Source organism: Priapulus caudatus, unplaced genomic scaffold, assembly GCF_000485595.1.
Source record: "Priapulus caudatus unplaced genomic scaffold, Priapulus_caudatus-5.0.1 Scaffold378, whole genome shotgun sequence".
Lineage (NCBI taxonomy): Eukaryota > Metazoa > Priapulida > Priapulimorpha > Priapulimorphida > Priapulidae > Priapulus > Priapulus caudatus.
This window is the reverse complement of record NW_014577439.1, coordinates 251,438-261,656: the sequence shown is the minus strand read 5'-3', so window position 1 is coordinate 261,656 and position 10,219 is coordinate 251,438. Positions and strand designations below refer to the sequence as shown.

The following is a 10,219-nucleotide window of genomic DNA, read 5'->3' as shown; positions in this document are numbered from 1 at the left end:
CTGCCCCTCTCTCTCTCTGCCTCTGCCCCTCTCTCTCTCTGCCTCTGCCCCTCTCTCTCTCTGCCTCTGCCCCTCTCTCTCTCTGTCTCTCTCTCTCTCTTTGCCTCTCTCTCTCTCTCTGCCTCTCTTTCTCTCTCTCTCTCTCTCTCTCTCTCTCTCTCTCTCTCGCTCTCTTTCTCTATCTCTCGCTCGCTGTCTCTATCTCTTTCGCGCTCACTCTCTCCCTCTGTATCTCTCTCCCATCTCTCTCTTTCCCTCTCTGTCTCTCTTTCTCTCTCTCCCTCTCTTCGTCATTCTCTCACTTTTTCTCTCTCCCTCGTTCTCTCTCTCTCTCTCTCTCTCTCTCTGTCTCCATCTCTATCCCTCCATCTCTCTCTGCCCCTCTCTCTCTCTGCCTGCCTTCTCCTCTCCTCTCTTGCCCTCTTTCCTCTCTACTCTCTCTCTCCCTGCTTCTTTTTTTCTCTCTCTACTGCATCTACTCCTCTCCTCGCCTTCTCTCGTGCTCTGCCCCCTCTCTCTCTGCTCTTGCCCTCTCTCTCTCTGTCTCTCTCTCTTCTCTTGCCTCTCTCTCATCTCTCGCCTCTCTTTCTCTCTCTCTCTCTCTCTCTCTCTCTCTCTCTCTCTCTGCCTCTCTCTCTCTCTCGCTCTCTGCCTCTCTGCCTCTCTCACACTCTCTGCCTCTCTCTCTCTCTGCTTCTCTCTCTCTCTCTCTCTCTCTCTCTCTCTCTCTCTCTCTGCTTCTCTCTCTCTGCTTTTCTCTCTCTGCTTTTCTCTCTCTGCTTTTCTCTCTCTGCTTCTCTCTCTCTGCTTCTCTCTCTCTCTCTCTCTCTCTCTCTCTCTGCTTCTCTCTCTCTCTCTTCTCTCTCTCTGCCTTCTCTCTGCTCTCTCTCTGCGTCTCTCTCTCTCTTCTCTCCTGCCTTCTCTCTCTGCTCTATCTCTCTCTCTCTCTGCACCTCTCTCTCTCTGCCTCTCTTTTTAATCCGTGTTTGTTGCTGCTGTTAAATCAGTGCTGTAGATTAATTACTTACTCATATTATACTAATTATTTGATGTTTCATATCCTGCTTCACGCACACGTACATAATTTCACGCGATAACACGTGTTCACAACATATATGTCCTAATTGTTAATGTTTACATTATTGCATAGCCCCCTAAGTTATTTAACTTTTATATTATAAAGTAATTATTTTGATACTTGCTTCTCTATAAGTGTCGAACATGTCGTGATTACTGCTTGATGTGCCACAGTAGGGTGCGTTACGGCGAGGTTCGTCGTTGCAAAATTAGAACATTTACACAGCAATTTACTTGAACTATTAGTCGATAGGATACGCAACATGCAGACTTTGGCTAGTAAATACATTTCGTGTTTATTACCATCATTTTTTAGCTTATCTGACACAGTCAGGTGGAGCTTGTACAATGGCATGAGCGTTCGTCCTTCCGTATGTTTTGCAATATAGGCCTAGCCACCAATATAGTCTATTATTAGTACGCCCCTCCCAGGCGTTAGTTGATTGTATTTGCGATCATAACACGACGCGTATTTCCTCCCCGCAGGTGTACACGCTGTATGTGTCGGCCGACTCCCCAGTCGAGCGTGCGATCGCCACGGACTTCGAGCACCTGCTGTCGTCGGCGTGTGCAAACGCTCGAAACGAGCGATCCTGCTCACGTTGCTGGAAACTTGCATCGCACGGCTGCCTGAAGATTGGCCGTGGGAGGACCTGTGTCGAACCCAGTACAGTAACGGTATGTCTCGTCGTTGTTGTAAATCGTGTGTTAATGTTCTCGGTGATGATTCTATAATTTCTCTCTCTCTCGTATCTCCTCTCTCTCTCAGCGCGCGCTCTCTCTCTCTCTTTCTCCTTCTTGTTTCTCTCTCTCTCTCTCTCTCCTCTGCTTCTCTCGCCTCTCTATCTCTTGCTCTCTGCTCTCTCTCGCTCTCTCTCTCTCGTCTGTCTCTCTCTCTCTCCCTCTCCGTCTTCTATATCCTCTCTCTCTCTCTCAGCTTCTCTTTCTCTACTCTCCGCTCCCTGTCTCTAGCTCTCTCTCTCTCATCACTCTCATTATTCCCTCATCTCCGCTCGCCGCTCTCTCTCTCTCTGCTCGCTCTCTCTCTTCCTCTCTCTCCACTCTCTCTCTCTCCGCTCTCGCCTCGCTATCTCTCTTTCTCTCGCTCTCTTCTGTCTCTCTCTCCTCTCTCTCCCTCTGTCCTCTCTCCCTCCATCTCTCTCTTTCTACTTTCTTGCCTCTCTGTCTCTATCTCTTTTCGCACCGCTCCACTCTCTCCCTCTGTATCTGCTCTCCCATCTCTCTTTCCCTCTCTGTTCTCTTTCTCTCTCTCTCTCTTCGTCATTCTCTCGCTTTTTCTCTCTCCTCGTTCGCTCTCTCTCTCTCTCTGTCTCTCTCTCTCTCTCTCCCGCTTTTCCTCTCCCCAGCTAACAATATAACGTTGTGCGCCAAACCGTTGTCACAACGTGTCACTTACTTGTGAAAACGTTGTGCCTACAACGTTGTGGCAACGTTATTTTGTGCGACTCCCTGAACGTTGCCACAACGTTGTGATACAACGTTTGCGTACGTTGTGCCAACGTTGTGCAACGTTATTTGTGGACTCCCTTGAACGTTGCTACAACATTGTAATGTAACGTTCCTGCAAACCATGTATACGTTCAAATGCAGGCCCGCTAACCAGCGCGGGGGATCGGTGCCGGGATTCGACGATCCCCCCCGCGGAACAGGGAGTTCCGCCGCTCGACAAATACTCTAAAAAAAAACGTCAAAATCGAGCGGGCGTAGGCCCACTAATAATAGCGTTATTACACAGCATAACATATTTGCCCAAGCCGCCAGCATAATGTGATTGTTACGTAGTATATACATTGTATCAAAAGAACCAGACAAATGTTCTAGACATATACGCCTGCCCGCAGTTCTGTGAGACCAAGCTGCGCCTCGTGCTCATAGGGTCAGGTCCCCCAGGCGTACTGACCGCCGAACGTACCCTGGGCACGTGCGTATACCGAACGTACCCTGCGTCACTATTTGATATGTTAGGTTATACGTTAGGCATTAGTGAGGGTAGAGTGGTTTGTGGTTAAATGGGTTCGGGTTAGGGAGTAGCTGTAAGCGATCCTAGATCGGTTTAGCGGAGTAGGCGAGTTACTCGCTTCGGCATATTATGATAGCACCAGGGTACGTTCCGGTTACCGCGACCGTACCCAGAGTACGTTCGCACTACCCGCGGGGACATAGCACCGCTTCTCAGCGCCACGCTCGTAGCGGAAATCCCCTACGCGTAGGCGGTTTTAGCCTTCCGGTAGGGGTAGGCGGGATACCTACCGGTGAAAACGACAATTTGTAGGTGGATTAAGTAGAGGGGTTTTTTGAATTTCCTTAAAAATGTTAACCCCTTTTTTCATAAATAATAGAAAAATCCTCAAAAAAGCCTCGTAGCATGACTTTATGCGGGACACCGCTTAACGCCGGCTGTCGTTGCCCATGTCACAACAGGGCGATGTAGCGTTCGGAATGCAAACACATACATGCACATACAGAATCTAAGACCACAATCGATTCGTGTGAACACGTAGCTCCATCTTCGGAGAATATTGAGATTTTTTGAAACGTGGTACGGCGTCGTCATAGATCGTGAACACTTCAATTTCAAAAGTTTGCCTGTCGGGACGAGGAGCAAGTACTCAGGGCTGCCAACTCTCACGCATTAACCGTGAGACTTTCCTTTCAGCATTTTGACAAGTCTCACGCTCTCACGCTGGGACAATATCTGCTACTAATATCTCACGCCCACAGGAAAAAAAAATGCTCAAAATATCTCATCGCACAGCAAAAAAAAATCGCTTAATACAATATCTGAAAACAGTCCTTTTAGTATGTATAAAGCTTATAAAATGCAAAAAGCTGAGCCTTACCGTGCGGAGTGGGAAACAGGCGCGGGAAACACCATCCCCCCCCTTCGTTCCGCGCCCTTTTTCCTCCCTCGCCCTCTCACTCTCAACCTATTACCAATGCTTGGCAGCCCTGAATACTGAGTGTACTCCTGCTATTAAGTTGCAACTTTATTTGCAGATTATGGCGCTATTTTATTATAATAAATCTGCTTAAAATCAAATTATATATTCAAGAGTGAGATCTTCTAATATTACTGTGCAGCGCTTGACACAGCCGGTCGCCCACTCGCCCGCGGCGAGTAAGCATTCTCCTGGGCGACTGAAATCTCATCACTGCTGCCAGCGCTGCAGCTGGCCCAACCAAGGTGTACAAAAAACCAGAAAAAAACCTGTACACGCCCCTGCACACACACACACACACACACACACACACACGCACACACACACACACACATTCCCTGTCCCCCCTGGATTTGCGCCCCTGGTGTGTGGGCGTTCGTCTCTGTGCGTCTGTGTGCGGGCTCTGTGTGGGCGTGTGTGGGAGTGCGCGTGTGCGTGCGCGTGCGAGTGTGTGTGCGTGCGTGTGCGTGCCGCTGCGCGTGCGTGCGTATGTGTGCGTGCGTGTGCGTCCGCGCTCGGGCTCCGCCTTCGAGTTCCGGTGTTACCTAATTCGATCCCCCCCGCAAAACTCGCTGGTTACGGGCCTGCTAGTAACACGCAATAAAAGCTATATAACCGTATCGTTAACCGAATCTCACCGTGTTCTGTTTACTTGGTGCTATCTGCTATCTGCTACGTGTCATCGCCGTCCTGCCTGATACACCGACAGGAGCGGACTCTGAATCCCACTACTGGACACGCGTTACGAACTAACGTCTGTCGAACCGTAGTCGGCCACCCTAGGGGCACTACAATATACTACATGCATTTACTACATTTGCTTTATTTACCTGGTCCTTATTGTTGACTTGCAAGCAATCATTCTTTGTTTTATTGAGATTGTCCATGTTTCGACCTGTCAGTGACAACCTCACTCCGTGTTTGGCAAATAATATAGCAGTGGCAGCGCCGATTCCAGAACTTGCACCTATAATAGTGTGAAAACCTTCATATAGGCTCGATCGAGTCCTAGTATATTCACAAACCCCGTTTGAAACCAAATATTACAAATGCTGCGGTTTATGAAGCTGAGCTAGAGAGTAATCGGTGGGGGGCACGAATGACGCGGCTCTTGCCCTGCGACGGAGCGAAGGGCTATAGTACTAGAGTAGAGCTAGCAAAGCTTTAGCCCGACCAGGCTGTGCGACGGATTGTCTATACAATCCGTATTGTAACGGGTATTGTAACCCTATGGCTATAGCAATACCGTTTCTTGGAGCTAGCAAAGCTTGAACTTCACACTGTTACCTGTATGATTATTTAGAACCCGTAGTCGTACTTAGTACTCGTAGTCGTATGTCCGCATTTTTGTTTTCATGTTACCTGTGATGAGGGCTACTTTTCCAGCTAAACTTGCCATGGTGAGACTCGTGTTGACTGTTGTTCTTCTGGGTGCAAATCCACTTTAGGCACCTTAATTATATCACGAAGTGATGCACAGATTTCTGTGTATCACCCACTGATGCACAGACTTTGCACCGGACTTTGCAGTGGATTACTGCTGTGCGTGTTTACGAACTGAGTTTACCACATGCTATCAGGAGCGTATAATGACAAATAATGACATAATAATAATATTAATAATGAATAAGGAGGCGTAAGGTATAATGACAGGAGCGTATATTTGTCATTATACGCTCCTGATGCTATGGATACCGGTTTAATTGCCAGATGCCGTACGCTACCTAGATGCTACGCCAAGTTGCCAACACAATCTCACCACAGAGATTACGTGACTATCGGCTTTTGATTAATAAAAATTAATCAAATTAAGTTAAATTGCGCCGCCAGAACAAACGATTAACGAGAGTTGTGTGTGGTGTAGACTGGTACCCGTCCCTTCTTACAAGTACGATATAGCCTATATCGAGCTTGTGAGAAGGGACGGGACTAGTCTAATCTGTGGTGGAAACATGATGCAGCTGTTTCCGGTTCCGGTATGAGTGTATAGACGGACATCTAGGCTCATCGTTGCTCAAAAAAGATACGAAATGTACGACGAGGTACAAGTCCATGGTTAAAGTGACCCTAGCATCCGGGAGCGAAAGTAAGAGAGCGAGTTTGCGCGTATTATAAACTCCTTTTAAATGATACAAAAATTGCCGTTTGTATTGATCTTTCAATCATATGCCGAATGCCCATTTTCTGTTGTATTCATCCTAGAAATTAGAATTGAATAATGCAACCGTAATTTGACATTAATTTGCAGATGAATGACCATTCGACTTCGAGCTCCAACAGTCCACCATCAATACAGTGCAAGCCTTCTCCCAGTGGTGGAACTGCTATACACAGAATCTCACCTACAACCTGGTTTACTACTGAGATTCAAGCTATGATGTAAGTGTAAGATGTACATACTAGATCCTTCACTATTGCTTTCATTCTTCTGCATTACTCTATGGCTCTGCCATGCAGAATGATTAAGGATACTCTCCACCTTTTGCACGGGTATTGCTCTAAATTAATGAAGATTAAACGTTTATTGATGAATGAATCGAATCAATCACTTGTTTTATTTATAGAGGAGATATATCTCTATGCTCAAGCCAAAAAATTTCATGAAATTTCCAGCACCTAAATATGTTACCACACAAATTTTAAAGTTTTATGTAAAAATGGTATTTTGGATATTTCTCAATTACCAGAAAGATAAAAGGAAGGAAACAACTTACAAGTTCCCAATATTATAGTCTTTGTGTTCTATAGTAGAAATAAACTGTTTGGCTTAAACCAATCATACCTAGTGCAGCACAGCGTGTTAGATGGTCCACGGCAGCTTTGCTCACATTATAGGCAAGAAGATTTGGAAACTAGAATGCAAAATTTAAAACAACATTCATTCATACTCTCATAGATGGTCTACAAAAGACATCCTCTACTATATTTTCAATGGATACTAATTCTAATTCTGCTTCCATCTCTGTTCTACTACTATTATTCTATTTTATGGCTACTGATTATATTTTCAATATATATATATGTACATACCTATACATTACACAGATAGTATCATAAGTATAGATATGCTAATGATAGCATCAGGAGTGAATTATAATAGATATATTATTATTCACTCCTGATAGCATGTATAGTACTAACGGCAGGATTATGAACAGTTATATATTGGATAGCAGGGATTTTACTTTACTCACAGCTCGCATGCCATTTACACTTGAAACGTTGACGACTGAGCCTTCAGTCTTCACCAGGTGTGGCACAGCCAATGTCATTAGCTGTAATACCGACCTAGACACCCACAATTAAGTTTGATTACATATATATGATTCCAATAGAAATTTGTTGTAGTAAGTAGAATTCAAGTAAATATTTTCAAAGAACTGCAAAAATTAAAAGATGTCACCGAATACGAGAAAAGACATTAAATATAAGGTAGCCAGAAAGTTATCATTATATAGGTAAGTGCACACCGTTTACTGATAGACTCGTATTTTACCATGGCTCATCATCAGTAATAACAGTGATTTAACATTGACAGTAAACATTTGCATATTTATGTTTAGAGGAATTAAATAGCACATAGCCTTCACCTGACATTAGTTTTGTACAACAAATCCATCTGCTCTAAGCTGACTTGCTCTATTCCACCAACTTGCAACATTCCAGCGTTGTTCACTAACACATCCAACTGACCAAATTTCTCAATAGTTTTCTCCATAATATTGCAGACGTCCGACTCCTTTGTAAGATCTCCAGTAAGAAGGAAAGGCTGTAAAAGAAAAGCACATTCGTGTTAACAGTGCTGTTATCAATTTTTAATAAAATCAATTCATATATATATATATACATTATATAGATTCCACAATTCAGCTACTATCAAATGGTCATCAATATTGTGGAGATTTCGGGGGTGTATAACGTACAGGAGTAGTAGACTAGATCGGGATGGACAGACGAGTGCAGGAGCAGACGATCCCGCTATGATATATAACCCTAATATTAGTCAAGTAGGAGGCCAGGGATAAATATAGAACAGGCGTGTACCTTGGGTTTTGTCTATATTAGGGCGGTTCGGAGTAAATTTGCTTTTTATAGTGGTTCGTGTTATCAAACACCAATCAAGCTTTGTAAGTCTGGCACGTCCGGCTCCTGGAGGAGAAATCCTATATAATGTTATATATATATATATGAATTCCGATTTTATTAAAAATGCGATAACAGCACTCGTCCTCACACGAATGTGCTTTTCTTTTACAGCGCTTTCCCTTACTTGACTGCGAGATCTTACATAAGGGCGGCCCCCAGATCGGAGGTCGTGCAATATTATCGGAACGAAACTACTTATCGAGAAGATGGGGGGTCAGTTGGCATGTAGTTAGTAGCAACAGAGCGCCCTGGAATAGTTGCAAGTTGGTGGTTGGCAATAATGAGCAGAGTCCGAGCGGATATTAGAGGCCAGCATGGATTTGCTCTGTACTAACTAACTAATGTCAGCATGGGGGAGGAATGGCTATGTGCTATTAATTCGCGTGCAAACCATTTAAATATTGCAAATGTTGTACTGTCAATGTTATCGAATCACTGTTATTACCTGGATGCATGTCAGCCATCGGGCTAAAATACGGATGTCATGCGATCACGTGAAACGTGTGTGCAATTCTTTACCTTACATGTTATGAATGATAACTTGTCTTGGCTTACCTTAATATCTTAAGTGTCTTTTCTCGTTATTCGGCGGCAACATTCTTTTAATTTTTGCGAGCTTGCTTTGAAAATTAAGATTTACTTGAATTCTACCTTACTACAACAAAATTTCTATTGGCGAGATCATTATATATGTTATCGCAAACTTGAATTGTGGGGGTGTCCTAGGTCCGGATGTATTTACAGCTAATGACATTGGCGATGTTCCTCCGTGAGTCCACTCGCCGTCTGCCTGCTCAAGAAAGCACTGCTTCATCCCTGCCACACGCTGGTGAAGACTGAATGGCTGCAGTCGTCCAACGTTTCAAGGCTGGTACAATGGCGGGAACAAATGGCGGAGATCCCGCGCGTTGTGAGTAAGACCCGATGCGGTACAAAGTCCGTGTTGGCTAAATGCCGAATTATGATACTGTTTCATAATCTGCCGTTAGGTTCAAAGGGAGTACGGTTTATACGTTATGCTATCCAGGACGCTCGAATAATTAATAATCGTATTATGAATTCACTCTCAAGACTGTCTATCTAATTTAGCATATGCAAAGGTATACTTATGATTACTATCTGTCTAATGTATAGGTACTGCTACAGTAGGTATATATATTGAAGAATAGAATCATAGCCATAAATTAGAATAATAGTAGGTAAGAACAGAGATGGCAAGCAGAATTAGGAGGTTAGTCACTCCATTGAAAATATATAGTAGGGATCGCGTCTTTTGTAGGACGCCATCTGAATTGGAGAGTGAATGAGCATGCATGTGTGTATTTAAATTTTGCATGTCTAGTTAATCCAAATCTTTCGTGCCGGAAGGTGATGAATAGGCTGAGCAAAGGCTGTCCGTGGACCATCTTAGACACGCCTGTGCTGCACTAGGTATTGATTGGTTTAAGGCCAAAACAGTTCCCGTAGTTTCTGCTTTATAGAACACAAAGACGAATGAATTAACATTGGGGCTAATGGTAGTGTTATCCTTAGGGGCCTATGTCATCGCTAAGATGTCGAATTAAAATATTATTAGCAAATTTGCTAAGGGAAAACCAGCCCACATTTTGTAAGTTGAAACACTATGAATGCATTTTTATTTTAAATGATAAATTATGTTACATTGCCATATAACAGTTACACACAAGGGCACGCATGGGTTACAATCTCGCTAAGGGATAAGGTCAAAAGTGTTAGACGCCCTAACCCCGCGCAAAGAATTTGGCTCAACAGTGTATAACATGTGGGGTGAGAAAGGATTCGAGGACTGGGCGAGACAAAGGAGTAGCGGGTGCGGGGTTGGATTCAGGGCGCGGTGAGGAGTGGCACACCGCGCCCTCTGTTGGGCGAGAGTGAAATAATATTGTACAGAAACTATACCCAATTAAAAGGTTTAAGATTTGAAACAGAAGGTGGTTTATGTTAATGGGTCGCGCGCGCGGGCGAGCCTACAAAACGAGGGTGGCAGCCGGTAAGGAGACGTGAGCATGTAGGCG

General features: G+C 44.3%; 2 protein-coding genes and 1 long non-coding RNA gene across 7 annotated transcripts in view; 1 reads left to right on the top strand and 2 right to left on the bottom strand.

The window, feature by feature from the left end:
• The window catches only part of LOC106809704 (3-oxoacyl-[acyl-carrier-protein] reductase FabG-like), a 21,169-nt gene that overhangs the window by 8,140 nt on the left and 2,810 nt on the right, over positions 1–10,219 (bottom strand). For both annotated transcript variants that reach the window (XM_014812877.1, XM_014812876.1), the window contains exons 4-6: positions 7,628–7,806; positions 7,232–7,325; positions 6,820–6,889 (exon numbers count right to left, since the gene is read on the bottom strand). In XM_014812877.1, the coding sequence (XP_014668363.1) occupies positions 6,820–6,889; positions 7,232–7,325; positions 7,628–7,806 (343 nt within the window). The remainder of the gene's footprint in view (positions 1–6,819; positions 6,890–7,231; positions 7,326–7,627; positions 7,807–10,219) is intronic.
• LOC106809705 lies at positions 4,874–5,914 on the bottom strand. Of its 2 annotated transcripts, none has more exons than XR_001393899.1 (3): positions 5,762–5,914; positions 5,400–5,594; positions 4,874–5,004 (listed from the first exon to the last, which is right to left on the bottom strand). It is a non-coding gene; the product is annotated as an uncharacterized LOC106809705 (long non-coding RNA). The 2 variants fall into 2 exon arrangements; XR_001393900.1 differs by having other exon boundaries at positions 5,797–5,914.
• Positions 6,036–10,219, top strand: part of LOC106809703 (transcription initiation protein SPT3 homolog) — a 17,342-nt gene continuing 13,158 nt past the window's right edge. For 2 of the 3 annotated variants that reach the window (XM_014812874.1, XM_014812873.1), the window contains exons 1-2: positions 6,125–6,184; positions 6,286–6,416. In XM_014812874.1, coding sequence (XP_014668360.1) covers positions 6,164–6,184; positions 6,286–6,416 — 152 coding nt within the window. In that variant the 5' untranslated portion in view covers positions 6,125–6,163. The other variant, XM_014812875.1, reaches the window with a different exon arrangement.